The sequence below is a fragment of the Saccopteryx bilineata genome, chromosome 2 (assembly GCF_036850765.1).
Source record: "Saccopteryx bilineata isolate mSacBil1 chromosome 2, mSacBil1_pri_phased_curated, whole genome shotgun sequence".
Lineage (NCBI taxonomy): Eukaryota > Metazoa > Chordata > Mammalia > Chiroptera > Emballonuridae > Saccopteryx > Saccopteryx bilineata.
Window position 1 is genome coordinate 386,178,458 of NC_089491.1, and position 26,779 is coordinate 386,205,236.

The 26,779-nt window shown below is 50.1% G+C and overlaps 5 protein-coding genes, 3 non-coding genes and 1 pseudogene across 12 annotated transcripts in view; 7 read left to right on the forward strand and 2 right to left on the reverse strand.

Annotated features, from left to right (window-relative positions):
- Positions 1-31: 31 nt before the first annotated feature.
- EIF4A1 (eukaryotic translation initiation factor 4A1) lies at positions 32-6,192 on the forward strand. Its single transcript, XM_066264145.1, has 11 exons — positions 32-170; positions 1,497-1,545; positions 1,973-2,105; positions 2,547-2,686; positions 3,561-3,729; positions 4,062-4,171; positions 4,556-4,699; positions 4,785-4,922; positions 5,030-5,119; positions 5,366-5,445; positions 5,536-6,192. The coding sequence occupies exons 1-11, from the start codon at positions 148-150 to the stop codon at positions 5,678-5,680; spliced, it is 1,221 nt and encodes a 406-aa protein (XP_066120242.1). The 5' UTR covers positions 32-147; the 3' UTR covers positions 5,681-6,192.
- Positions 2,140-2,265, forward strand: LOC136327565 (small nucleolar RNA SNORA48; annotated as a pseudogene).
- On the forward strand, positions 2,909-3,052 carry LOC136327566 (small nucleolar RNA SNORA48). Its single transcript, XR_010729756.1, has one exon. It is a non-coding gene; the product is annotated as a small nucleolar RNA SNORA48 (small nucleolar RNA).
- Positions 3,836-3,969, forward strand: LOC136327625 (small nucleolar RNA SNORD10). The gene has a single exon (XR_010729806.1). It is a non-coding gene; the product is annotated as a small nucleolar RNA SNORD10 (small nucleolar RNA).
- LOC136327446 (small nucleolar RNA SNORA67) lies at positions 5,161-5,297 on the forward strand. Its single transcript, XR_010729660.1, has one exon. It is a non-coding gene; the product is annotated as a small nucleolar RNA SNORA67 (small nucleolar RNA).
- Positions 6,193-6,629: 437 nt separating the features above from the next.
- Positions 6,630-8,679, forward strand: CD68 (CD68 molecule). Its single transcript, XM_066264146.1, has 6 exons — positions 6,630-6,820; positions 6,906-7,315; positions 7,490-7,609; positions 7,741-7,813; positions 7,925-8,095; positions 8,354-8,679. Exons 1-6 carry the CDS (start codon positions 6,772-6,774, stop codon positions 8,485-8,487), a joined length of 957 nt encoding a protein of 318 aa, XP_066120243.1. The 5' UTR covers positions 6,630-6,771; the 3' UTR covers positions 8,488-8,679.
- Positions 8,680-9,792: 1,113 nt separating this feature from the next.
- MPDU1 (mannose-P-dolichol utilization defect 1) lies at positions 9,793-13,157 on the forward strand. 3 transcript variants are annotated; one of them, XM_066264148.1, is made up of 8 exons: positions 9,793-10,573; positions 10,873-11,016; positions 11,148-11,213; positions 11,391-11,523; positions 11,804-11,889; positions 11,993-12,111; positions 12,252-12,362; positions 12,502-13,157. In XM_066264148.1, the coding sequence occupies exons 1-8, from the start codon at positions 10,471-10,473 to the stop codon at positions 12,619-12,621; spliced, it is 882 nt and encodes a 293-aa protein (XP_066120245.1). In that variant the 5' UTR covers positions 9,793-10,470; the 3' UTR covers positions 12,622-13,157. The 3 variants fall into 3 exon arrangements, with proteins under 3 accessions (XP_066120245.1, XP_066120247.1, XP_066120246.1); XM_066264149.1 differs by lacking the exon at positions 10,873-11,016 and having other exon boundaries at positions 10,146-10,573; XM_066264150.1 differs by lacking the exons at positions 10,873-11,016; positions 11,148-11,213 and having other exon boundaries at positions 9,800-10,573.
- A 1-nt stretch (position 13,158) lies between these two features.
- SOX15 (SRY-box transcription factor 15) lies at positions 13,159-15,184 on the reverse strand. Of its 3 annotated transcripts, none has more exons than XM_066264153.1 (3): positions 15,012-15,184; positions 14,176-14,837; positions 13,159-13,531 (listed from the first exon to the last, which is right to left on the reverse strand). In XM_066264153.1, exons 2-3 carry the CDS (start codon positions 14,706-14,708, stop codon positions 13,366-13,368), a joined length of 699 nt encoding a protein of 232 aa, XP_066120250.1. In that variant the 5' UTR covers positions 14,709-14,837; positions 15,012-15,184; the 3' UTR covers positions 13,159-13,365. The 3 variants fall into 3 exon arrangements, with proteins under 3 accessions (XP_066120250.1, XP_066120249.1, XP_066120248.1); XM_066264152.1 differs by having other exon boundaries at positions 14,176-14,909; XM_066264151.1 differs by having other exon boundaries at positions 14,176-15,184.
- Positions 15,185-16,241: 1,057 nt separating this feature from the next.
- Positions 16,242-26,779, reverse strand: part of FXR2 (FMR1 autosomal homolog 2) — a 28,458-nt gene continuing 17,920 nt past the window's right edge. The window contains exons 8-17 of the mRNA XM_066264144.1: positions 21,128-21,298; positions 20,852-20,930; positions 19,205-19,314; positions 18,915-19,001; positions 18,398-18,617; positions 18,013-18,210; positions 17,721-17,921; positions 17,538-17,633; positions 17,284-17,384; positions 16,242-16,940 (exon numbers count right to left, since the gene is read on the reverse strand). Coding sequence (XP_066120241.1) covers positions 16,845-16,940; positions 17,284-17,384; positions 17,538-17,633; positions 17,721-17,921; positions 18,013-18,210; positions 18,398-18,617; positions 18,915-19,001; positions 19,205-19,314; positions 20,852-20,930; positions 21,128-21,298 — 1,359 coding nt within the window. The 3' untranslated portion in view covers positions 16,242-16,844. The remainder of the gene's footprint in view (positions 16,941-17,283; positions 17,385-17,537; positions 17,634-17,720; positions 17,922-18,012; positions 18,211-18,397; positions 18,618-18,914; positions 19,002-19,204; positions 19,315-20,851; positions 20,931-21,127; positions 21,299-26,779) is intronic.

Sequence of the window (26,779 nt, forward strand, 5' to 3'; positions counted from 1 at the left end):
GCAGAGCGACTACGAACAGACGTCACGCCGAGTTGCTGAGCGCCAGCGGCGGGGCCGAGGCGGCCAGGCCAATGCGATGGCTGGGGCGGGGTCGGACGCTCTATAAGTTGTCGATAGGCGGGCACTCCGCCCTAGTTTCTAAGGATCATGTCTGCGAGTCAGGATTCCCGGTAAGGAAGGCATTTGCAAGAATCTGGGTCTACTTACCCTGCTGCGCCTTCCGTGGGCCCCGCGGAGGGGAGTTGAGGCCCATCAGGGTTGTGGGGAGACCAAGCGGGGAAGACCGGTCCTGGGGTAGGGACGGGGCAGATCCACAGCATAGGGCGAAGACAGCTTGGTTTTCGGGGCCTAGAGTGCGAGGTTCGTTAGGGGACCTCGGCTAGAGACGGTGCGCCCAGCCTCGGCGCTGAGTGGCGAGACGAGGTCGCGACCTAGCGTGGGAAAGTACGATACAGGCGGTCGCAGCCATGCGTGGCTCAGAGCCAGACGGCCCGGTTGTCTCCCTGCTGGAGGGAGATCTTGGCGCGCTCGAATTCTGGGAGATTCTGGCGGCACCACTGGCAAGGCAAGAGGGCCTGGGTCCTCACGTCCAGTCGTAGCATCGCGGTGCGATGTGAGTCGGGCAGAAGAGACCGGCTTTCCAGTGTGCTGGGTTTCCTGGCGGCCAGGACCGAGCCTAAGCCAGAGGAGTAGCCGCGTGAGGCTCCGGGAGCCCACCCGGCGCCGGGAGGGCGGGTCCATTTTGCCGCACAAGCCGGGCAATTGGCAAACTGCGGATGGGCTGGTCCACTTTCCTTCGGGGGTGAGCGCCCTGAGGTGTGGGGAGGGCGGGATGTGGGTTGTTCCATGGTGGGGGGAGCCACTGCCGGGTGGTCGAGGGAGCGAGCACATGGCCGTTCGATGTCCTCCCCTCCCCCAGTCCGCTTCGCTCTAAGTGTTGTGCAATCTCCCTATTAGCTAGCTCGGCTGGGGCTCATTGTGCGCGAGGCCGCCACCGCCCGCGGCCTCCCACATCCGGGCACCGCAAGGGGGGGAGATGGGCTGAAGGGAGTGGGGGAGGGCGCGCACGGAATGACGTGGGGGGGAAGGGGATGTCCTCCTGATTCTAGGAGGTGAAGGGCGGGACTTCCGGAGCGCTGGGACAGCGGTGGGAGGTGCACGCGCTTGGCCTTGGAGCCGCCAGGCCCGAAACACGTGGACCCAGCCGCAAGCACCACATCTTGGCCTCTTAAGCGCGGTCCCGTTTCTCCCACCCTTCGGGTCTTTTAAGGAGGGTTGTTACCTCATCATGGCGGGATGGTATGACCTGAGCCATTCCTGGGATGGGGCAAAGGCCAGACTCAGCTGTAAAGTAACTACTGTGTTTTCTAGGAACTGGTGGGGGTTGGGTCAGGGAGTGAAGACGGCATCATGCAAGGCTGGTTGCTGGTAGGACGAGCCAGCTGTCAGGATTTCTAACGTGTCTCAGTCAGCATACTCATGCTTTAAATCAACAGATCCAGAGACAATGGCCCCGATGGAATGGAGCCTGAAGGTGTCATTGAGGTAAGATTAGATTCATACCACCATGCCCTTCGTTTCTGGGAAAGGAAGTGCCACTAGTGGTCCCTGGTTTCTGGATTGGTGGTTCGGACATCTTGAGACCAAAACCAGAACCCAGGATTTATTCTTAATCCTAGCCTAACTCCCAAAGTAGTTTTATTAATAACATATTTGTGTCCTTGAGAGTACAAGTAAAATATGATACTTGAGTATCAAATTGAGTCTTGTTCTCCCTTCTACAATGTTCAGCCTCACAGTTTACAAGTGGACTAGCTCTTAGAGGTATTTTCCAGACCATGTAGAACCAGCTGGCTTCCCTGGAAGAGAGGGGAAGGGAGGGAGGATGTTGCCTCTAACGTTTTGGTGAAGTCACAGGTTGTTTCTTTAAGTGTGGAGTCCTCTTTCTACTTAATTTCTTTGCATCCTACAGAGTAACTGGAATGAAATTGTTGACAGCTTTGATGACATGAACCTCTCAGAGTCCCTCCTCCGTGGCATCTACGCCTATGGTTTTGAGAAGCCCTCTGCCATCCAGCAACGAGCTATTCTTCCTTGTATCAAGGGTAAGATCATTGTACTCCAGAACAAGTTGTGGACTGTCCCTGACCTGGGTAGAGTTGCATTTGGCTTGGTGGTATCAGCCAGGGACAAAGTAACTGCTTGTTTTATCCCAGCTTGGCTTTTGGTCTGTGCCCTTGCTTGGTTCATGCCCTGGACACATGGATTACTGGTTGAATTTTTATAAGGTAGTATTTTAGCCAGCTCATACTTGCTTCTTATAGCTGTATTTGTAGCCTACTAAATTAGTTAATAACCAGGTATAGCTTCCAGAAATCTTGCCATTAGGGTACCATACTGTGGAGTTCATGTCTGTGAAGCAATATCTGCTTGGCACATAGCTCTGTTGGGAGCTTACTGATCTCGTTTTGCAAGGCCTTAAATGTCCCATAATCTCAAAGTATATGTCCTCTATCATACCAAGTTTTTCCTCCTGATTTGTTTAGGTTATGATGTGATCGCTCAAGCCCAATCTGGGACAGGAAAAACTGCCACTTTTGCCATATCGATTCTGCAACAGATTGAATTGGATCTAAAGGCCACCCAGGCCTTGGTCCTGGCACCCACTAGAGAATTGGCACAGCAGGTGAGAGTGTAGCTTATTTCCTGTCCCCTGGACTGATTTATAAATAACTATATCATAATGAAAAATCAGTATGGTCCCTGAATACCACCACCTTGGAAGAACTGATGTAACCACCCAAACACTGTAAGCATTACTTCCTCCACCTTTTTCCTGAGTCAAATGGGAAGGCTGTTAGGTGGAGCCTGGCTGGCCAAGCAAGTTTGGTGGCTGTTTTATGGACAAAGCCCCTGGCAATGGGCAAGGAGGCACCTGATTGGTGGTGCTATTCTTATATCAGTCAGGGGCAAAGCAGGTGTTCAGCCCTAGTTCATCCTAGCTTGATGCCTGTATTGGTGGCCAGAGCTGTTTCATGCCTAGGGCACATAAAATTACAATTTCTAGGTCCTGGAGGGGAAAAGATCAGAAACACTGATCTCATAAGTATATTATTAATTGAGGCTTAGAGGATATAGTTTTTAAAAAGTGAACATAACAGCATAGCTTTTGTCGCAGTTCTGCAATAGGACATGGTTGTATGTTCTGCACGTAAAATTGGGTGCTGTGAGACCAAGTGAATGGGTCACAGTCTGCTTTCAGAATGTTGGGGGATCTGATACCGTAAGCCAAATGGTAATTATTTCAGAGGGCAGTTATTGTGGGTCGTGTATTCTCAGGAGCCAGAATGAATTAAAATCTTGTCTTTCATCTGACTGCCAGTGTGATCTTAGACGTGTTTAACCTGGCTCTGTTTCTGGCCTGAAAAGCGAGTTTTAATGACAGTATATATCTATATCTGAGTTACAGGGGGAAACCCAGAAACGGGGAGAAGCACTTAAAAATGGGGCTTGGCACAGTTGTAGCTAATATATGAACACTTGTCTTTTTCTGGGTTCAGATCCAGAAGGTAGTCATGGCTTTAGGAGATTACATGGGCGCCTCCTGCCATGCCTGCATTGGGGGTACCAATGTGCGTGCTGAGGTGCAAAAACTACAGATGGAAGCTCCCCATATCATCGTGGGCACCCCAGGCCGTGTGTTTGACATGCTGAACCGCAGATACCTGTGTGAGTATCTGAATTTTGTAATTCTCTAGGTTACTTCCCCACTTACACAGACTTTCCCAGTCTTGACATCTGCCCACAATGAGGCTCATTTTCCCCTGAAAGAGTTGCTCTGTGATGAACCCCATGCGTGTCATCTGAGCCTGGCTTCCCTGTCTCAGCCCAGGTAGTGTTCTACTTCCCGGGGCTGTTTGTCTGGCAAGGGGGTCCCTGGCAAAGGATCAGAATTTAAATTCTGAGAGCAGACTATTTGTCCCTTCCTGGTTCTTCATTGGGGAGTTTGAACATATTTCTCATTTCCCTGATAATCACCCCCACCACCCCACCCCCCATAGCTCCCAAATACATCAAGATGTTTGTCCTGGACGAAGCTGATGAGATGTTAAGCCGTGGATTCAAGGACCAGATCTATGATATATTCCAAAAGCTCAACAGCAACACTCAGGTGAGACTTTTTAAAAACGTTTATTTTACTGATTAGAGGAAGGGAGAGAGTAAGAGAGACGGGAACCATCTTCCTGTATATGCCCTGACCAGGGATCGAACTGGGGCAGTCTCTGTGCTTAGGGATGATGTTCTAACCAAACAAGCTATCCAGCCAGGGTGAGAAAGACATTTCGAGTTTTGCCTCTATAGCTGATCTTGTATAGAGAGTGGATTGCGGTTGTGGTAATAGAAGAACAATACCAGGTAGTAGAACCATAAAGAATTCTGGTCTTTTTTCAGTGGGTTTTTGTGTATATATATATATATATATATATATAATGTATTAGTTTCTGATGTGTAGGGAAGGTGTATCCTATTCTGAGGCTCTTCATTTTCCCATTAGGTAGTTTTGCTGTCAGCTACGATGCCTTCTGATGTCCTTGAAGTGACCAAGAAGTTCATGAGGGATCCCATCCGGATTCTTGTCAAGAAGGAAGAGTTGACTTTGGAGGGTATCCGCCAATTCTACATCAATGTGGAACGAGAGGTGGGGCCCAGTGCAGGAGGCAGACCTGGTAGTGAGTTGTTGGGTGTAGCCTGGCTGATTTCCCACCCTCCCAACTCACCTGCAGGAGTGGAAGCTGGACACACTGTGTGATTTGTATGAAACCCTCACCATCACCCAGGCAGTCATCTTCATCAACACTCGAAGGAAGGTTGATTGGCTCACCGAGAAGATGCACGCCCGAGACTTCACTGTCTCTGCCATGGTGAGTTTTTCCTCACCTTGTTACCAGCAGTGTGTAGGAATCAGTGGCCCTGTTAAGACAGTTCTCAGAACAGTGTGCCTGTTCCACTCTTCTGTTCCCTGTTCTAGCATGGAGATATGGACCAAAAGGAACGAGATGTAATCATGAGGGAGTTCCGCTCCGGCTCTAGCAGAGTACTGATTACCACTGACCTACTGGTGAGTAGGGAGGGTTTGGAGAAAACTGGAAAGAAGGGAGAAACCAAGGTGATTCCCTCTCCAAGGGGCCTCACAGTGCCGTCTTCAGGAAAGTAGCAACTTGGAAGAAAGTCTGGCGTGCCTCAGGTTTTCAAAGGAGAAGATCACTTCCTTTTCCTTCCTTTGGCTGCCTACATGTATATTTGTATCCCAATTCCACCTGGGTACTCACGTATTAGCGCTGAAACTGTTGTCTTCTTGCCATAGGCCAGAGGCATTGATGTACAGCAGGTTTCTTTAGTCATCAACTATGACCTTCCCACCAACAGGGAAAACTACATCCACAGGTGAGTGTTCCTTAGCCAGCCCCCTCAGCCCAGTCCTCCCTGGCCTGAAGCTTCTGGTTCCGTGTATGCTAAGGTACCCTTGTTTTCCAGAATCGGTCGGGGCGGACGTTTCGGCCGTAAGGGTGTGGCTATTAATATGGTGACAGAAGAAGACAAGAGGACTCTTCGAGACATCGAGACCTTCTACAACACCTCCATTGAGGAGATGCCCCTCAATGTTGCTGACCTCATCTGAGGGCCTGGCCTGCACCTCAACCCCAGCCAGGGCTCGGTCCTTGGGGACTGAGGAGCAGCAGGGGGGGGGGAAGGGAGACAAGGGATGGACATGTCATTTTTTTTCTTCTTTTTTTTTTCTTTTGAATAAATGTCACTTTTTGAGGCAAAGAAGGAACCGTGAACATTTTAGATACCCTTTCTTTGGGGTAGGCTCTTGCCCCAGGCGCCGTCTCTTCTCCCAAAAACACTAATCCACTTCCCTAACCCTAGTCAACCTCAACTGCGGAGGCTCTCCCTGCTCCAGCCAAATTCCTCTGAAAAATGATTCAAGGGGCTTATAATGTCACTCAACCTCATTTACTGGACCAAATCTGGAGGGAGAACCCCTGAGTTCAATTGTCCAGGGGGTTGTCTCCAGGTGGGGGGGAGCAGGGGAGAAAAAGTAGTAGCCATTTTTACATTGTTTTGTATAGTATTTATTGATTCAGGAAACAAACACAAAATTCTGAATAAAATTACTTGGAAACTGCCTGTTTGGGCTTCTCATTTCTTCCCCTTCCCACCTCCTATGGGGTATATATTCCTCTCCTTCCCACCCCCAGCTGACACGGACCCTTTTATGTTGCTGTGTTATAATAGCCATAACTGTGACCCTTATGTAAGAAGCTGGGCAATCACAAGTGTCTCACATGTCTCAAGTCAAGAGGAAGTAATGGAGGGGGAAAATGAGAGTGGTAACTTGGTTTTTAAGTCCTATTGAATGGACTGTAATGGTTCTGTAATGTCACAACTAATAATTGCTAAGGTAGACAAATGGGTCCCCAAGGGTCAATTCTAAAACCAACTCCTTTTCCCCACCTGTTAAGTCTTTAATCTTGGCAACGCCCACTTTGGCCAATCCAGGACCAATCATCTAATGATGAAAACTTGATGACTAAGAGATTGGTGGCTGGGGCTGAGGTGCCTGAGTCAGGTTGGGGGTAGGGTTATCTCTTACAGGAAGTCAAGACTTTCATTTCCTCCTTTTCCAGGAGAAGGCAGGGAACAGGGTAGACTGGTGAGCAGCTGGTACTTATATACCCTAGAACTTGGGGTGAGGCTTGTTGGACCATGAAGCTTGCTATACTTTTCTTGGGGGCCTTGCTGGGGCTGCTAGCAGGTAAGGAAAATGGGGACTTAAGGGGAGAGAGCCTCTAGAAAATAGCCTGCTCCTGGTTGCTAACCTGTCTTTCCTCTGCTGAAAGCCCAGGGGACAGGGAATGATTGTCCTGACTGTCCTCACAAAAAATCTGCCACTCTGCTGCCATCCTTCACGGTGACACCTACAGCTACTGAAAGCACAAGCAGCCCTGGAACAACCAGCCACAGAACTACCACCACAGGTACCAGCCACGGACCAACAGTCACTCACAACCCAGTTACCACGACGAGCCATGGAAATGCCACAGTTCATCCAACGAGCAACAGCTCTACCACCAACCCGGGATCCTCCACCAGCCCCCCGCACCCAGGACCACCTCCACCTTCTCCAAGTCCTAGCCCAGGCTCCAAGGCAGCTGTGGGAGACTACACCTGGACTAATGGCTCCCTGCCATGCGCCCATCTCCAAGCTCAGATTCAGATCCGAGTTCTATACCCAACTCAAGGTGGAGAGGTAAAGCTGAAACAGTGGAGGATGTGACGGAAGGCATTTTTCTAGGGCTCAGAGGGATGAAGGAAGGGTAGGGATGGGTAAGGAAGGGGACAAACGGTGGGGTTGGAGGGAACAAGGCATTTAAGATGACGTGACTGTGTAGCCTTGTGACCCTCTCATATTTAACTTCCACAGGCCTGGGGCACCTCTGTACTGAACCCCAATAAAACCAAGGCTCTGGGGGGCTGTGAGGGTGCCCATCCCCACCTGCTTCTCTCATTCCCCTATGGACAGCTCACCTTTGGATTCAAGCAGGTACCTCACCCTCATCCCTCACTCACCCTCCAAGTACCCTATCCGCATCAATCCCTCGCTGCACTCCTTACTCTGTGGCTGTGAGTACTACTCTCCCTCGCTGCCCTGAGCCTTCCTGGTCACCTCTGCAGGAGCCACTACAGAGCACTGTTTACCTGAACTACATGGCTGTGGAGTACAATGTGTCCTTCCCTCAGGCAACACGTGAGTAACCTTCCCTTTCTCATCACTTGCACTAGATGTCTGGACTGCTAAATGCACCGAACTGGGGGGTGGGGAGGTGGCTATAGACCTGACCCCTCCTCACTCTTTTAGAGTGGACCTTCTCAGTTCAGAATTCATCCCTTCAAGAACTCCAAGCCCCACTGGGCCAGAGCTTCAGCTGCAGAAATGCAAGCATCATTCTTTCACCAGCTTTCCAACTCGACCTGCTTTTCCTGAAGCTACAAGCTGCTCACCTACCCCCTACAGGGGCCTTTGGGCCAAGTAAGACCTACTCCTTCCCTACTAAACCCTCCCATGGCACTGAAAGCCCTTCCTCCAGACCTGTAATAGCCCTTCTTACACTCCCAAGTTCCCCCTCTCCGCTGTTATAGCTAGAGGGACACTGTCCTCCCTTCTACAACACTGCCCATTCTCCCCTGCCACCTGGGTGAGCTCACTAACCTTCCTTTTAACGTCCCCCACATTCCTTTCTCCCAGCCACCATCACCATGATGTCCACTTGCCCTATCTTTCTGCCAGGTTTCTCTTGTCCCAGTGACCAATCCATCTTGCTGCCTCTCATCATCGGCCTGATTGCCCTCGGCCTGCTCACCCTGGTGCTTGTGGTCTTCTGCGTCTTCCGGAGACGGTCACCCACCTATCAACCCCTCTGAGCATTTGTCACAACACTCAGGGCATGCCATTTTTCACCACTCAACGAAAGAAAGTTATTTTCCTTCCCTCTCTGTCCTAAAGAACAAAAGTATAGATAATGCAATTGGGAAAACTGAAAGATGTTTATTAAAGTAACATTCCCCCACCCTCCCCCATCCTTGTGGGAGAATAGTAAAACCTACTCAAATCTTTGTCTGGGTTTTCTTGTCCTTCCTGATCCTGCCGGGATTCAAAGCTGTGAGGTCCCTGTCACAAAGGTTTCTGTGCCTTACGAGGTTGAGTCTCAGTGAGGAAAGATGGAAATGTCCGCGTGTGACCAAATACTCTCCTGGGTTCATCCCCCAAAGTCTGCCACAGCTGGTGTGAATCTGCCTCACCTCCCTTCCTCATTCTAGGGCCCCTGGCTGCTCCAATCCAGTAGAGCCAGCCATCCTGGCAGCTTTCTTCCTGATCCTTATATACAATTACAAGTGAGGCAGACAATAGCAATGAGCGTGGGTGGGGAAGGTCACACCTGTGTCCTTTTATTTCCAAAGGCTGTGGTAGTGGGTCCTTAGCAACAAGAATGCCTGCTCTGCCCACCATGTCTAGTGCTGGCTGAACAACCTGATTAAACCCTTGCTGCACCTGAGATGATGCTATCTCACTTGCAAAGCATTTCATCAATAGGAGCAGTGGGTACTACAACCTCCACATACAATTACCCTCTGGGCTCCTGGAAACAACATACCTCTACATTGGGCAACCTAGGAAGCCAACCCTGATGTCCCCAGTGGTGTACTTATTGGTGGTGGGTGGCAGCTCTAGGGCAGCCTGTGTCCAGGTTCTACAAAAGGACCTGCCCCAAAGCCACAGCCTATGCCACCAAGTGCCACTCACATCCTTTACAGTGGTGCAATTGCTGGGGGCCAGAATGGGGCCTTCCTAGTTGTAGCCATTGGGATCTGAAGACCCACCCTGGGGGCAGCACCGCCACTTTAAAAACATCTACGACCTTGCAGACTGTAGCGTGAGTCACTGAAGGGCTGCAAGACGGCATGGTGCACAACAGACACCCAGCTGCCACCGGGATGACCAAGAGCTGGTGTCCCAGCGCTGCTTGGCAGAAGGCATCGCTCCCGATGGGTAGTCCAAGGTGTCCTTTGCCAAGGGGAGCTGCTAGGCCCACTTAGCCTTGCTTAAGCCCGTGCTCAGCACCGAGGTCACAGAAGACAGAGGAGCGGGTCTCGGCCCAGAGGTGGAGCCTTCGATCCAGCGGTGGCAGGGGGGGGGGGGGACCCAAAGGGTCCTCCTGCCTGTGCTTCATGGAGCCTGCTTCAACCCGGCTGGGCTCCGCAAGGGGCTGTAAGACATAACCTTCCCCATTTTCCGCCACCTCCTCCTCTTCTGCTTCCCTGTCCCAGTCCAGCGGTCGGTGGCGCGCCCATCCGCTAAGGCCCGGGTGAACCCGGAGGGGAGACGCACGGACCCTGACCGCTGCCGGACACCCGCGGACGGCTGCCTAGTGCAGACTGTACTGCTCCTGCCAGTGCCATTCTCTCTGGAGACGCCGAAAGAACAGGGCTTAAAGAGCTACAGCACTCGCACCCAACGCCATTTTGGAGACTCACGCTCCTTCTCTTAACTTTGAACAAAATAGAGTCAGCGGAGAGAAGACAAGATGGCGCCGAGCAGGAGCAGAGAAAAAGCAGGATAAATCTTGCTTCCAAACTAGAAGCATAAACAAAGGCGAAAAACAAGGAAGCGCGCAGGCGTACAGCTTTGACACACTTTAAAATTCAAACAGCAGGGAGGGTGGGCCCAAAACAGTGTCCGGACGAGACCTATTTTACGCTGCTAAAGGTGCGGTGGCGTAAGAAAGAGCGGAGAACGGGGCGGTTCAGCCTAGTCGCGGGAAGGCAAGGGGCGGGATATCCGGAGCACGCATGCGTACCGCAAGTCTCTGACGGTCTGAAGAAAGTGGCGGAAGCTATTTGTGCAATATGGCGGCCGAAGCTGACGGGCCGCTCAAACGGGTGCTCGTGCCGATTCTTTTACCTGAGAAATGCTACGACCAATTTTTCGTCCACTGGGATTTGCTTCACGGTGAGTTTTATTCAGCATCCAGCCGAAGTTCTGCCTGAGCGCCCTCAGACCATAAAGGAGGCGTGGTGGCGACTGCTGCTCGCCGCGCTGGGCGGAAATTATGTCGGAGAGGGGCGGAAGTGTCCCGGGCTCCGAAGAGGAAGGATGCCATTTTTGGGCGGGGGGGTGGGGCAGGTCGCCGATTGGAAGTAATTCTGTGAAGTTTGTTTTGGCGACAACGAAAGGCCAAGACTCAAATTTTATAAAAGTTAAAATTTGATAGAAGAGTTCCAACTTTTAGTAGGTCGCTATACTTTCAGGACCAAGGTCAAACTTGATTAGCAGCCTCTTAGGAATCCAGGCCCTCAGCGGCACCCCCAGAGGCCCCTGCCCTCCTGATGGCTTTCCTTCAGTTCTCCGTTTGTTCACCTGTCTCCAGACAACCCCCAGGCTGCCTTATATGGGTACGTCCGAGTCTTAAGAAGCAGCCGCAGCCCACAGGAGCGCTTTAAGCCTTTAGGCCTGTACCGTTTCTGAAAGCCCTAGTCTGGGTTTCAGAGGTCTCCTCTCTGCTTACACCTCGTTCTCTTCTCAGTCCCCTGCCTGAAAATTCTCCTCAGCAAGGGCCTGGGGCTGGGCATTGTAGCTGGGTCACTTCTAGGTATGTATTTTATTTTCCTTTCTTTATATTGGGACGGGGATGGAGTCCTAAAATGCCATAAACTGAATGGGTCCCTTAACCAGAGATGGGGTTATTATGGTTCCCAGTAGTTGTTGCGTTGTACTCCCAAGAAACATCGGCCCTTCAACCATGCCTTTTTCATTTTTTTCTCTTTAGTAAAACTGCCCCAGGTGTTTAAAATTCTTGGAGCCAAGAGTGCCGAAGGCCTGAGCCTCCAGTCAGTAATGCTGGAGCTGGTGGCGTTGACTGGGACCATGGTGTACAGTATCCTCAACCACTTCCCCTTCAGGTGAAGGGGCTTGCCCTATATCCCCAAGGGTAACGTCCACAACTCGAGTGCGGTTAGGGTCAGGGAGGTGAAAGGGCATCATCTGTGGAGGTGATGAGAAGAGGCGAGCATCCCACAAATGCCCAGAATCCAGAATGAGTAGGTGGTGCTGGGAGGCGGTGGTGGGCACCCCTGGGGCTGTGGAGAACAGGGAGTAATCAGACAGTTGGGAGCGGATGGGCTGTGGAGGCTTTCCCTACGTCTTTCAGGCCCACCATTCTTCTTCCTCTTGACTCTGCAGCTCTTGGGGTGAAGCCCTCTTCCTGATGCTCCAGACAGTCACCATCTGCTTCCTGGTCTTGCACTACAGAGGACAGAATGGGAAAGGTGCTGGGATTTACCCAAGAGCCCTGCTGGCTGGGAACTCAGGCCTGGGGAAGCCAGAGGACTCCAGAGGTTGATGAGGACTCCTTGTCTCCCTGATCCCAAGGTGTGGCTTTCTTAGTGGGTTATACCTTGGTCCTGCTGGTGCTGCTTTCACCACTGACGCCCCGGGCTGTAGTCACCCTGCTCCAGGCTTCCAATATGCCTTCTGTGGTGGTGGGAAAGGTGGGTACTGGGAGCAAGGAAGAAAATGTTGGGAGGGGGGCCTGGGAGCTCTGTGGGATTGAGGGGAATGGAAGGAGTCTGCGATGGGAATATGGGAAAAATTCAGATGATAGAACTAAGGGTCTCAACTCTTGTTCTAGCTGCTTCAGGCAGTCACCAACTACCACAATGGGCACACGGGTCAGCTCTCTGCCATCACAATCTTTCTGCTTTTCGGAGGCTCTCTGGCTCGAATCTTCACCTCCATTCAGGTGAGTTCACCTTCTCCCCTGTAGGGGGCACTAAAACCTCATCTTACCTTTTCCACCTGAGGACCCAAAGCTGCCTGACCTGTGGAACCTTTTTTGGGTTTTGCTGAAGAGTGACCCTAGCTGTGTTTCTCACACCTAGGAAACTGGAGACCCCCTCATGGCTGGAACCTTTGTGGTCTCTTCCCTCTGTAACGGCCTTATCGCTGCCCAGCTTCTCTTCTACTGGAATGCAAAGGCTCCCCACAAGAAGGAGGAGTAGTTCTGAGCTGGCTACTCATGTCCATTCCATGTTTCTGGTCATTCACTTAACCTCAGGGTCCTGGGCCAGTCTGTTGTAACTTTAAGCATTCCCCATCCTTCTGCAGATACTTCTTGAGCCAGGATTTGTGTTGAGTGGAATGGCATAGTTGGGAGACCCAGCTCCTTAGAATGGCAGTAAACATTTTCAAGCTGACATTTGATAGTAACTCATTTAATTAGTTAGTTTCCATACTTACCTATTCTGGGCAAAAGTCTTGCCCTGCCCTTCCTTCTCCCCACTTCCCTTCAGAGCCTGGACAGTGGAAAGGACTAGGGACTTAAAACTGCTTCCTCCCCCCTCCCTGGCGACTGTCTCCTGGACCCCATTACTGGGTGAGGGGCTGCGGCAGGGGGTTGAGAATGACTCAGTCAAGGCCCCAGGGTGGGGTGAGGAGGTTCCTGCTCTGGCAGGTCCAAGCGGAAGGGAGTGGAGATGGTGCTGGTTCCTGCTGCAGTACAGAACAGAGATGGTTCAATAAAGACTCAGAGACATGGCTTAATTGTATAAAACTGTGTTCGTCCTATAAAAATATAAAAAAAGTTGTTTTGCCCCCCCTGGCTTTTGTCAGGTGGAGGGCAGATCTCAGTTCTCCTCTGAACTGTGAACAGTACAAAAGAAGGGTTTGCACTTTGGGAGCAGACGGTGGTTCTGGGTGAAAATGAAAGAGGTTGGAGCCCTTTCTAGGAGGTTCGTACCCATGAGTTAGAGATGGGCAAGGGGCATGGGGGCCCCGGAGACGGGGGGATTGTAGGGAGTGTGGGAGCCTGGGGAGAGGTAGGGGTTACAGGCGGGCAGCAGCTCCCCCTGGAGCCTAGGGTTACTCTGATGGAGGGAGCATGTTGAGGCCTCCGGTTTACAGTGGGAAGAGCTGCAAAGAGAAACACCATGGTTAGAGGGCATTTCCCTAGCTGGGAGGTGCCAGGCAGGGTCCCCCAATGTGCCTGTGAGGGCAGGTCTCCCCAGTTCTGTGCAGACACGTAGAACCTACCCATCCTTGACTGTCTGGGCACCACCAGGTACTGCAGGTCTGGAACAAGACCTGAGACTGGCTTAGAGCGCGGGGCAGCCTTGTTGGGGCAGGCTCAGGGAGCTTGCATGCTGTGCGCATGCTTTCCTCTTGAGGGGCAGCCGGCCAGAAAGGGGCAGAGTTGGGTTTAGCCTCAGCTTGCACTGGGGGCTGAGAGGGGAGCCGGGACACAACAGGGCCAGAAGTGGGGGCAACGGGTAACTGGAACACCTAACATCCAGGCAGCTAGCTAGGGTCTCCTGTAGAGCCACAATGCCAGGCTGAGACGGGGAAACCCTGGGCCACCAGAGCCCTCCCAGAGGCGCTGGAAGTGCAGGGAGAGCCTGTACCCAAACCTTAACGGCAGCCCCCCAACTCCCCAGGGAGAGGCCTCTGGCTTTGGTGGTTTCAGGTATTATGCCAAACAGGGCCTTGGGTGTCCGCCCCACCTGGCTTCCAGGAGCGGGGACACCATCCCTTTCCCACCTCGCTCCCCAGTCACTCACCTGTAACTGCCAGGCAGGTAGGATGTCGAGTAGTTGGGGGGCTGGTACCCAAAGCCTCTGCTGCCCTGGATGGTCGTGTAGCCAGGGCCCCAGACCGGCCCGCTGCCAACCACACAGCCGCTTCCCTGGCGGAAGTGGAGCAGCCCGGCGCCTGCGCCCTTGGTCTTGCGCCGGGGCCGGTACTTGTAGTCGGGGTAGTCACGCAGGTGCCGGGCCCGTAGCCGCTTCGCCTCCTCCACGAAGGGTCGCTTCTCGTCCTCGCCCAGCTGCTTCCACTGCGCGCCCAGGCGTTTGGAGATCTCCGAGTTGTGCATCTTTGGGTTTTGCTGCGCCATCTGGCGGCGCTGAGCGGAACTCCACACCATGAACGCGTTCATAGGTCGCTTCACCTTCTCCAAGGGAAGCCCCCCGGAGACCACGGGGCTCCCAGCGTCCTCCCCCTCCTGGGAGCCAGAGGACGAGGAGGCAGAAGCCGCGGGAGCGGGAGGTTCCAGGCTCCAGGCCTGGTCATTTGAGGGGCCGGGTACCGCCATCGGGGTGGAGGTAAGCCGTAAGAGGGCGCCTACACACCCTCTCCGAAGCGAAACGTTTTTCTCTAACCTGATTTCCTTAAAATCGAAGGATCTTCCCAGTCTGGAGTGGTTCCAGGGAAACTCGTGTCCCTACAAAGTATAGACCGTCCCCAAGTTGAGTCCTTATTTTGGAGTCCCTGCTCCCTACCAGCCTTGCACGCTCTAGAAAAGTGGAGTGCAAAATCTGCTGTTGGGTAGCGGGTACAAGACAGGCTGCCCTCTCCTGTCCTCGTGGTGCGGTGCCAGACCGGCTCTCGCGCCTACCTGCGGCTGCCCAGGCTTCCGTGGAGGATGTGACCTTCCCGGTCCCTCTGGTGTCGCTGCCGGGCAGCGCAACCCAGCTGCCACAGCGCGAACCCGGCCCGGGCGTCCTTGGCTGCAGGGTGAGCTAGGCCGGGAGCGGCTTTTAACGCCCGACTCCTCCCTCCTTCCCTCCCTCCCTCCCAGCAGACCGCGCCTCCTCGAGAGCCACCCCCCCCCCCCCCCCCCCCCCCCCCGCGTCAGGCAGACCCAGGTAGCCCGTTCTTCCCAGCCCCCAACACCCTAGGGCACCACTCCCCTCTCCACCCAAGACCCAGGTTTCAGGCCTTCCAGCCCCAGCGGCTCTGCCCGCGCCCCTCCCTTCCTAAACTTTAGCAATTCAAAGCCAATTCCTTTGCACAAAGGAATCAAGCACTGGGATCTGAAGCCCTCAGGGTCAGAGTGCTAGGAAGAGCTTGGGAACACCTCTTATCCACCCCAAACCTTTTTCTTGGGCCCGGTACCCCTCAAAACCCGACCTGCCCATGGGGCCAGAAAGTTGGGCAGTTAAGAGGGACATAGGCCATTTTTGTTGCCTGAGTCATCCCAGCAGGTGCTTGGGTGGTGATTCAACACCACTCCAGGTGAGAAAACTTAAACCCTCCCAACTCTGGCCCCAAACAAAGGTTTCTCCAGCACGTTTTATATCCAAACCTAAGAGTCAGTCTGGAAGCAGGGAGCCAGGCATCCCAGGACACTTCCCCTGGGGCTGAGATCAGGGCTGTGGATGCTGAAAAAGACTGGATGCAGAGCAGGAACCAGCAGCAATGAGAACTGGATATCCAGGTCCCAGAGGCTTTCATGGGGGAACACTGCTCCCCACTCTGCCCGAGGCCCAGCCCAAGCCTCAGGCCTCAGGTAATCGGATTAAGCAGCCAGCCTTGGCTCTCTCTCAGCTTTTAGGAATAGCTCCAACTAAAAGCAGCCCTACCTAGCGAGCTGTGACTCAGGGAAAGGAGTGGCCCCTACCAGCAAACCTGGGGTAGAAGAGAAGCAGCAAACACACAAGCCCCTCTCTTCCACCAGAAGGGTACCTGGGAATGAACAATTGTCTGAAAGTCCAAAAGTAGAGCATCTCTGGGACACTACAGGAGCCAGGTGTGGAGAAAGGAAACAAGGGCCAAGGAGTGGGACAGTCAATATAAGAAAACAGCTGGACCAAAGAAGGCACAAGGAAGACGCAGGAACCAGAGAGCCATTCGGATTTTTTTAATTCTCTTTTTAAATACTGTACAGTGAAAAATAAATACGCCTTCTCATCCACCAGATAAGGTTGGTCCCCCTTCCCCTGGGGGACCTTGTCACCCCCCCTTCATACACACCCCTGGTTCTAGTCCAAAACCTTCCCCATGCCTCCCACCCAATTATATACCCTTACTATCCCCGTCTTCCACAGTGATGAGGCCCCAGAAATCGGGGGTACAGGATGGGAGGAGGGATAGCAGGGGGGCCCCCTGAACTGTCAAATCTGGGTGGGTCAAGGAGCACCCCGCACCAACAGGTGGAGAATGGGGGTGTTCAGAGAGAGTGGGGCGTTAGAGGCTAAAGGCACATCCAGTCTGATGGGGAAGGAGAGGCTCCCCTCACCCTGGGGGCAGGGCGGACAAGAGGGAGGTGGGTATGACCCTGTTACACACCCCTCCACTAGCTCCTAGAGGTTGGGGGGGACCCAAGCTTCTGTGCCACCCCCCTCCCCCCTAGATAAGAGCAGCTCCAGCGCAGGTCAGTCGGGCCTGTGAGGGTCATGGTGTTGGGCAGCAAGCGAGATGGAGAAGGGAGGGATGCAGGCTGGAGGTTTTATGAAACCCCATTCACCAAACTACCCAACTCCAGGGGGGCGGAGAGCTCCCCATTCTCTGAGGGGCCCTTAGGAAGCTTGCTGACAGAGTCACACTGGGGGGAAAATGGGAAAGAAAATGGAGAGGAAGGAAAGAGGTGGTCAGTAGAAATTAAGGTAACAACATTCCCTATCCTCTAAGCAAACCTGGCATTGGGTGACCCAGGGATTAGTCCCTGACCTGCCTCTCTAGTCAATTTCACTGGGATCCAGAAATATAAACCAAACTTTATTCAAATTTTTTCTTCTATTCAAACTTTCCACTATTTTAAATATAGCCTAAAAACTCCATCAGTCTTCGCTGCAATTTATCAAGATAATTCTTTGGGAATTTTCTTATGCCCCCTGCCCCAAAAGAACAAAAAACGGGGAAGGAGCAATTACATCTTGCTTGCCTACCTTCTGTCCTGAAAGAGAGACCTCTGAGGGTTTAGTGCGTTCCAGGGGTGGCCGCTGGCGGCTCTGAGACTCTGCTCTGGAGATATAGTCAGCCACAGTCACTAGGAAAGGCAGAGGACCAAGAGTTTCAGAAGAAGCCCAGGTACACCACCGTCTTTAGATACCCACTGAACCCCAACCCCGGTTTTCATAGGGTAGGGGAAACCCGTTCTCTCAGCTCTCAGGAAGGACGCTGGCACCCAGCGTTAGCTGACCTGGCTGGCGGTCTCCACTGACAGAACCATCAGTACGGTTACCGCGATTACGACGGCGGCGGCTCCGATTACGACGCTGAGGTCTGGACTCGTCTTCTGTGGGGCAGGGAAAAATTTCTGTGGGCAACCAATCTCCCACCCCTCAGTTCTTGCCCAGCTCTAATTTTTTTCAACACCCCTTACCCAGGCCATTTTCTGTCGTGCTAGGCCCATCTGATTCCAGGCCTGCATCCATAACAGTCCTGTCTTCGTCAGTGCGGCGGCGGCGGGATCGGCGCCGTCGGGCACTTGCTGGTGGGGGCTCCCCGGGTTCTGAGTCAATTGGAGGCTCTGGTTCAGATGTGTCCAGTAGGCTGTAGGGGTTACTGTCTGGATCCTTCAGCACTGGTTAGAGAAAGAGGAGGAGTTAGCAGTCAGGTGTCTACCATTTTCCCTTTGGCCTCCATTCATATACCCAGCTGTCTAGTACTGGTACCTGAGCTAATAGATGAAGAGTTGTATCGCGAGGTAGGCCGGGGGGCTGGTGGGGGGCCCCTACCCCGGCCCCCAATTGGCCGCCTCCGGCTTTCTTCCCCCCGGTTTGGGGGATCCCGGTCTCCTGGGCCAGCTCGGATAGGATCTTCTCTCTTCTCAGACTCAGTCTCAGAAGCAGTAGACGGGTCTGAGCTGGGGCCTAAAGAACACAGTGGAGTTCAATCGGGTCACTCACTGCCCCCAAATGGGAAGACTTCTCCCTCTCACTCACAAGTCCCCTAGCCAATTACCATCTCCATCACCCTTTCCTCGAGCTTCTACCCAGACCTTTGCCTCTCCCCATAAGCCCCACCACCAACTGCCTTCCTCTCCCACAACTGTCTCACCATAGGCAGGACCACCTGTCCTCCGGCCCCGACCCCGGCCCCCGTAGCTGCCCCCATAGGTTCGTGTGGTGTGCAGGGAGGAGGAGCTCTCATCTGTGGTATATCCAGCCTTGTCACTGCCACCGCTGCCCCGCCCACTCCCAGGAGGGCGAAAGCCCAGCCCAATCTGACGAAGCTGTTCATCAATTTGCAGCCTCTCCAAGCGAAGCTGTTCTACTTCCTGGTTGGGTAAAATATGGAGGAAAATACAGAAGGAGGAATAAATATAATATTAATGAATAGTCTCCTTTCATGCTTCTCTGCCCCAACCATCCCTATGTATCTAAACTCAAGGAAGACATTGTTTAAACAGAAAATTCTGGGATCCAACCCCAGAGCTCCATTCCCACCCGGTGTTTTCTAATCTACTCAAGAGACAACCTGTGCACCAAAACTCCTAATCTTATCCACCAGCAGTCTTAGTCCCCTTACTATATACACCCAGAGCTTTTCTCTCCCAGGTTTCCAGCTTGGGTACCTGCAAGTAGGAGAGGTGATATTCCAGCAGAGCCTGAGCATTGCTGATATTCTCTCGAGTGCCAACAAATATGAAGGGAACCATTCCCTGGAGAAAAGAGGGAGAGAAGGGCAGATGAATTAGGAGAGTCAAATGGAAGCTCAACCAATGGGATCTTTCTGGCTCTACATCTATTAGGAAAATAAGAGTTCTCATGCTCCACCCCCTAGAAACCCCCATTCTCAGAGAAAGGCTTTGTGAACAATCCCACCTACTTCTCAACACCAGTCTCTAGGAACAGATGCCCATACCTCCTCCCTGGGGTTCTTCTTGTCGTTATCACCTTCTACTCGAACCCTCACCACACCAGATTTATCCACAATCTCCTGGATCACTTTCCCGTTCTTTCCAATCACTTTGCCTGAATGGGTAAAGGAGGAATTAGACCTTTTTTTTAAAGGAGAGAAAGAAGAATCAAAACAGTTAAGATAGACTTTCAGCTTCTATATATAGATTGTTCAATTATTCTCCTGTGTGTAGGTTTCTGTTGAGTTTTCATAGGACAAAATATTACAATCCCTAGAAATCTGTTCTTCCTTTTTTGTCAATCCTCCCCTCCTACAGACTGTTCTGTCCTTGTGAAACTAAAGTCACAGAGAGGTGTCAAGCCCAGAATCACTTTAGAGAATCTCACCTCCTGCCCCCACCTGTACTCTCTTTTATATATATAAGGTCTACCAGAAAGTTGTTTCTTTTTTTTTTTTTTTTTTCATTTTTCTGAAGCTGGAAACAGGGAGAGACAGTCAGACAGACTCCCGCATGCGCCCGACCAGGATCCACCCGGCACGCCCACCAGGGGCAATGCTCTGCCCACCAGGGGGCGATGCTCTGCCCATCCTGGGCGTCGCCATGTTGCGACCAGAGCCACTGTAGCGCCTGAGGCAGAGGCCACAGAGCCATCCCCAGCGCCCCGGCCATCTTTGCTCCAATGGAGCCTTGGCTGCGGGAGGGGAAGAGAGACAGAGAGGAAAGCGCGGCGGAGGGGTGGAGAAGCAAATGGGCGCTTCTCCTGTGTGCCCTGGCCGGGAATCGAACCCGGGTCCTCCGCACGCTAGGCCGACGCTCTACCGCTGAGCCAACCGGCCAGGGCCTGAAAGTTGTTTCTATCACAAGTTTTGACATGTTAGCACATGTTTATTTGGCGCATGTGTGCCTCTCTATTTTTATCACTTAATGTATACATACTGACGTAGCAAATTAACTAAAACAAAGTTGATTCACGTTAGTCTTATGTGTGAAGTGATAGTGTACCCATGGCTACTGATAAAGTTCATTTACGCCACTGTATTTTCTACAAATTTCAACAAGGAAGAAATGCTACAAAAGCATGTAGAAATTTATTGAAAGTGTTTGGTGCCTGACCTGTGGTGGCGCAGTGGATAAAGCGTCAACCTGGAAATGCTGAGGTTGCCGGTTCAAAACCCTGGGCTTGCCTGGTCAAGGCACATATGGGAGTTGATGCTTCCTGCTCTTCCCCCCTTCTCTCTCTCTCTCTCTTTCCCCTCTCTCTAAAATGAATAAATAAAATCTTAAAAAAAAAAAAAAAAGTGTTTGGTGAAGGTACAGCTTCTGATAGGACATGCAGAAGATGGTTCGAAAAATTCGAAACAGGTGATTTCGACCTTTCTGATAAGCCACGTTCTAGGTGACCATCTTTGATCAATGACGATGTTGTTAAGACCATGTTGGAGCAAGATCCTTTTCTGACAACATCGGAGATCGCAGAAAGGCTTAATTCAGCTCAGCAAACCATTTCAGACCATATTCGGAAGATAGGATTGGTGTGGAAGTATGTTATTTAATAAAGTTTATTGACGGTAAGAAAAATTTGTATTTTGTTTTATTCCAAAACGGACAGAACTTTTCCGGTAGACCATACACACACACACACAACTCACCAACCAGGTTCCTGGGCACTTGCACGGAGTCCTCAGAAAACTCAAGGTAGCTTCTGGCCTGTCGGCACGCCTCGGGAGTCTAAGAGGAGTGGGGAGTCGTTACTAAAATAGAGAATTTGGATCTCAAACAATGATCTTTCTGTCACTATGTCTTAGGGAAAATTACTGCCACCCAAATCAGGGAGGAAGATGAACATGACTTAGGTTTCCTTTCTACATCACTCTCTCTTCTCTATATCCCTGAAGAGAACTAGGTGACAGATATCTTTTACTGACCTCCCCATAGATGCGGAAAGTACAGGTCTCTTCACCCAACTCAATGGCAGTCACCCCAGGTACTTTTCGGGCCTGTTGGATGTTGGCACCATGAGTCCCAATTGCCAGTCCCATCAGGTCCTCTCGCACTGTGAACTCCTCTTGGAACGCTGCTGCCAACTGCTTACTGGTCTGAAAGGAATCATAAAAGTGGAATCTCAGAAAACCTGTCTCAGGTACCTGATACGTCGTTGCATAACTGCAATGAGAAAAAAATATATATGAAAGCCAAGCCCTGGCCAGTTGGCTCAGTGGTAGAGCGTCGGTCTAGAATGTGAAAGTCCTAGGTTCGATTCCTAGCCAGGGCACACAGGAGAAGCGCCCATCTGCTTCTCCACCCTTCCCCCTCTCCTTCCTCTCTGCCTCTCTCTTCCCCTCCCACAGCCAAGGCTCCATTGGAGCAAAGTTGGCCAGGGTGCTGAGGATGGCTCCATGGCCTCTGCCTCAGGTGCTAGAATGGCTCCGGTTGCAACTGAGCAACGGCCCAGATGGGCAAAGCATCACCGGTCGGGCGCATGCGGTAGTCTGTCTCTGCCTCCTTGCTTCTCACTTCAAGGGGGGAATATATATGCATGCCAGAACCACCATAGTCTGCTGACCACCAGGACCTGTGTGGAGAATTCAGGAACTTTAAATTCTACTCCTACATTCCAAATACCAACGGCTTTGGAATGAGGGAAGGGGAGAAAATAAGGACAGAGTTTGGGCTGGGAGCCACCAAAGTTCTGGATTTGGCTCTAACACTATGTGGTGGTGTGATCTTAAACAAAACTCTCTGTGCCTCAGTTCTGTCATCTGCTAAATGACACCAGACCTACCTCATTCCCAGACTATCAAGAGGATTCAATAAGACTGGTGAAAGGATTTTTCTCTCTCTTTTGATATATGTATTTGTTGAATTTATTAGGGTGGTACAAGTTAACATAACTATACAGGTTTCAAGTGTCCAATTCTATAACGCATCTCTGTATATCATATCGTGTGTTTAAACCCCCTCAAGTCATGTCTTTGAACATCACCAGTATGGGGGCATAAATGGTGATCCACCATTATGCTTTATGGTTTTAATAATTCTCGAACATTCCTAGTTCATTTTTAGGTGATGATTTTTAATTCTAAGGCATTTATACTTGGTTCTTTTCAGTGAACTAAAATAACTTTTTTTCTATGAAGGTTATATAGTATATTTTCTGAGTTCTTGCATTACAGAGACTGTTTTTTAAGTACAAATACAATACAAAACCAACTTCAATGGACATATAACCTTTTTTTTTAAACACAGGCTGTAAAATTTTTTTTAACTTTTATTTATTGATTTTAGTAAGAAAGGGAGAGAGAGAGAGACAAGAACATCAAACCAAGAATCTACACACTCTGGGAGGATGCTCCAACCAACCTTGCTATCAGGCCAGGGGTTTTTTTTGTTTGTTTTTTAAGAGTCAAAGAGGAAAGGAGAGCAGAGAGGGAGAAGGGAAGGATTCATTTGTTAGTCCACACAGTTGTGCATTCATTGGTTGCTTTCCATGTGTCCCCTGACTAGGGATCAAACCCACAACCTTGTCATTTTGGGGCCAATGCTTTTTTTTTTCTTAAGAGACAGAGAGAGAGAGAGAGAGAGAGAGAGAGAGAGATAGGGACAGACAGACAGGAACAGAGAGAGATGAGAAGCATCAATCATCCATTTTTCGTTGTGACACCTTAGTTATTCACTGACTGCTTTCTCATATGTGCCTTGACCGTGGGCGTTCAGCAGACCGAGTAATCCCTTGTTTAAGCCAGTGACCTTGGGTCCAAACTGGTGAGCTCTGCTCAAACCAGATGAGCTCATGCTCAAGCTGGCTACCTCAGGATCTCAAACCTGGGTCCTCCACATCCCAGTCCGACACTCTATTTTTTTTTTAATTGATTTTTAGAGAGAGGGGAGAGAGAGAGAAGGGGGAGGAGCAGGAAGCATCAACTCCCATATGTGCCTTGACCAGGCAAGCCCAGGGTTTTGAACCGGCAACCTCAGTGTTCCAGGTCGATGCTTTATCCCACTGCGCCACCACAGGTCAGGCCCCCAGTCCGACACTCTATCCACTGTGCCACAGCCTGGTCAGGCGGGGCCAATGCTCTTAACTGACTGAGCTAATCAGCCAGGACAACATACAACTTTAAATCACTACTTAATTCTGCAGATGTCATTTTACTTCTTAGCAAAGAATAAATCACCTCCTCCCGTTTTTTTGTGACAGAGAGGGAGACAGAGAGACAGGAAGGAAGAGAGATGAGAAGCATCAACTCTTCGTTGCGGCACCTCAGTTGTTAACTGATTGCTTTCTTATTTGTGCCTGGATGGGGGAGTATGCTACAACAGAGTGAGTGATCCCTTGCTCATGCCAGCAACCTTGGGGTTTCGAACCTGGGTCCTCATTGTCCCAGTCCAATGCTTTATCCACTGCGCCACTGCCTGGTCAGGCCTCCACTTTTATACTAATTTGAGAGACAGAAAGAGAAAGAGAGAGAGATGTGCAGGAGAAGAGGGAAACATCAACTCGAAGTAGTTGCTTCTCATATGTGCCTTAACCAGGCAAGCCCAGGATTGCAACCCAGTGACCTTAGCGCTCTAGGCTGACGTTTTATCCACTGTGCCACCACAAGCCAGGCAAGAATAAATCCCTTTTGTGTACATGCTTGTTATTTTTTGGCTGAAATGTACATAAAATTCTTTATTTAGATATAAAACAAATTGCCAGTATACTTCTAAATTTGGTATTTTAAAATCTGAGTGGGCCTGACCTGTGGTGGCGCAGTGGATAAAGCGTTGACCTGGAAATGCTGAGGTTGTCGGTTCGAAACCCTGGGCTTACCTGGTCAAGGCACATATGGGAGTTGATGCTTCCAGCTCCTCCCCCCTTCTCTCTCTCTGTTTCTCTCTCTCTCCTCTCTAAAAATGAATAAATAAAAAATTTTAAAAAAAATTAAAAAAAAAATCTGAGTGGAATTAAAATTAAATTTGCATAAAATTAGATATTTCAATCTGCATTTATTTATATACATTTATTTACATACAGGAATTTTTCTTCTATTTCTTTTTTTGATAATTGTCTTTTCTGTAAATAATCTGATACATTACTTGGACTCTGGTCTGAGACTGTCAATGATTAAACCTCACTGTATTTTCCTCTCTTCTAGTTCTACTATTTATGGGATATTTTACAAACTTTGCCTTCTATGGGACAATTAAATTTTTGAACTATCAGGAAAGGATTTTTCACAAAAATGCAAAAATAAGGAATTATTACCTTAACCAAACTAGTATTAACTCCCAAAATAAAACCTGAAAAGTTGAAGTTGAACAGAAAGCAACAGGTTAAGAAAAGCAGAGCCTATGAACACCACACTACTAAATTTCTTAATCAGTCCTTTGTGGGATCCCTGAGTACAAAGCCAAGAAAGACAGAAAAGGTTCTAGAAGAGTGATTCCTAGGTAAGAAGCACCAAATAGGAAAGATATCTAAAAAGGGACACTCCCAGATCATTACCCATGACTTTCTATTTCCAAGACAAATGAAGCTGAATTATCACAAAGATTAAGGCAAAAAGAGAAGACTAGAAAAAAGAATTATACTGGGTGTTCAAAATACCTGAGTTAGGGAGGGAGGGAGACAATTTGATTAGAGTTACAAATATCTTCTAGAAGTTTGCCACGGGTTTTATTTCTTAAACTGCCTGATGGTTACAAGGGTACGTGGTGTATTATCCTTTATTCTTTCAATGTTTCTAAAATAATTTTAAAAGCAAAACAGGCAAGTCTGACCTGTGGCGATACAGTGGATAAAGCACCGACCTACAATGCTGAGGTCACTGGTTCAAAACCCTGGGCTTCCCAGGTCAAGGCACATACTGGAAGCAACTTCTATAAGTTGATCCTTCTGGCTTCTCCTCATCCCCTTTTCTCTCCCCCTCCCCTCTAAAAATCAATAAATCTTTTTAAAAAAAAGAAAACAGGCAAGATTTCTCAAAAACAAAAACATGTCCCTATTCTTTTTATTTTTAGTGAGACAGGAAGAGAGAGAGAAAGATGAGAAGCATTAGCTTATAGTTGTGGCACCTGAGTTTTCACTGATAGCTTTCTCATACATGCCTTGACTGGCTAGAGGTGGGGGTCTCCAGCCAAGCCAGTGACCCCTTGCTCAAGCCAGCGACTATGGGATCAGGCAACCTCGCACTCAAGCTGGTGAACCTGTGTTCAAGCCGGGTGACCTTGCGGTTTCAAACCTGGGTCATTAGTGTCCCAGGTTGACACACTATCCACTGCAGCACCACTGATCTGATCAGGCAACATGTCCCTATTCTTTTTTATTTTTTAATTGTTTTTATTTATTCATTTTAGAGATGACAGAGAGAGAAAAGGGGGGAGAGGAGCTGGAAGCATCAACTCCCATATGTGCCTTGACCAGGCAAGGTCTGGGTCTCAAACCAGTAACCTCAGTGTTCCAGATTGCCACTTTTATCCACTGTGCCACCACAGGTCAGCAACATGTCCCTATTCTTAAGATCTTGCACCTGTATGGTTAAGTTAGCTATCTGGTACACTTTACCACACAAATCAATACAACCAAGTCCTAGAAGAGTTGAATAGTCTACATTTTGTCATCAGGAAACCTGGTGAAATGGAACTCATTGGGAAACGGAGAAGACATAGTTCAAATTATCTGAAGTTAATGCTGAATTTTTATTTATTTATTTATTCATTCATTTTTTTAGAGAGGAGGGGGAGAGAGAGAGAGAGAGAGAGAGAGAGAGAGAGGGAAGGGGGGGAGGAGCTGGAAGCATTAACTCCCATCTCCCATATGTGCCTTGACCAGGCAAGCCCAGGGTTTCGAACCGGCGACCTCAGCATTTCCAGGTCGACGCTTTATCCACTGCGCCACCACAGGTCAGGCAATGGTGAATTTTTTAACTGCCAGTGCCTGTAAGTAGCATTCCTAGACAAGTGAAAGATTATACCATGATCCAGAATCAGTTCACTTGATAAATGGAAATGCATGTTCAAACACAAACACATACCCTACTCATTTAGGATGGTATAATACCTAAGAAAAGGATATCTGACCATCATAAGATGTCAGAACTCAAACCTCATAGAAATACAGGAGTGGACAAAAGTAGGCTTACAGTTGTAATACAAATAATACATTAGTAAATAACACAATAAATTGTTTTGTGAACTCACACTGTAAACCTACTTTTGCCTAACCCTGTATTCTAGTCCAATTACCTTGTTGTCATAAATGAGAATGATAAAAGCTCAGTAAAACCAAATGACTTGCCAAAGATCAATTATTTGACAAAGCAAGATATAGGATTCCAAGTCCAGTGGTCTTTCCAGTGTACAAATGATTCTCAAAGTGATTTCGTTCCCAGAAGTGATTTTTTTTCTTTTTTCAAGTGAGAGGAGGGGTGATAAAGAGACAGACTTCCACGTGTCCTGACCATGATCCACCCAGAAACTTGTCTGGGGCCGATGCTTGAATCAACCGAGCTCTCTTCAGCACCCGGGACTGATGCTCAAACTACTCAAGCCACTGGCTGCAAGAAGGAAAAAGAGAGAAGGGAGAGAAGGAGGGG

What these genes read in the sequence shown, in the direction of transcription:
- CD68 (XM_066264146.1), top strand. Translation starts at nt 6,772, where the DNA reads ATGAAGCTTGCTATACTTTTCTTGGGGGCCTTGCTGGGGCTGCTAGCA. An exon ending in TCACCTTTGGATTCAAGCAG is followed by an intron (nt 7,610 to 7,740) that starts GTACCTCACCCT and finishes TCACCTCTGCAG; the next exon opens with GAGCCACTACAGAGCACTGT. An exon ending in GTCCTTCCCTCAGGCAACAC is followed by an intron (nt 7,814 to 7,924) that starts GTGAGTAACCTT and finishes TCACTCTTTTAG; the next exon opens with AGTGGACCTTCTCAGTTCAG.
- EIF4A1 (XM_066264145.1), top strand. Translation starts at nt 148, where the DNA reads ATGTCTGCGAGTCAGGATTCCCG. An exon ending in GCTGAACCGCAGATACCTGT is followed by an intron (nt 3,730 to 4,061) that starts GTGAGTATCTGA and finishes CACCCCCCATAG; the next exon opens with CTCCCAAATACATCAAGATG. An exon ending in ACTTCACTGTCTCTGCCATG is followed by an intron (nt 4,923 to 5,029) that starts GTGAGTTTTTCC and finishes TCCCTGTTCTAG; the next exon opens with CATGGAGATATGGACCAAAA.
- MPDU1 (XM_066264148.1), top strand. Translation starts at nt 10,471, where the DNA reads ATGGCGGCCGAAGCTGACGGGCCGCTCAAACGGGTGCTCGTGCCGATT. An exon ending in CTCAACCACTTCCCCTTCAG is followed by an intron (nt 11,524 to 11,803) that starts GTGAAGGGGCTT and finishes TTGACTCTGCAG; the next exon opens with CTCTTGGGGTGAAGCCCTCT. An exon ending in GAATCTTCACCTCCATTCAG is followed by an intron (nt 12,363 to 12,501) that starts GTGAGTTCACCT and finishes TCTCACACCTAG; the next exon opens with GAAACTGGAGACCCCCTCAT.
- SOX15 (XM_066264153.1), bottom strand. Translation starts at nt 14,708, where the DNA reads ATGGCGGTACCCGGCCCCTCAAATGACCAGGCCTGGAGCCTGGAACCT. An exon ending in TACCTGCCTGGCAGTTACAG is followed by an intron (nt 13,532 to 14,175) that starts GTGAGTGACTGG and finishes TTCTCTTTGCAG; the next exon opens with CTCTTCCCACTGTAAACCGG.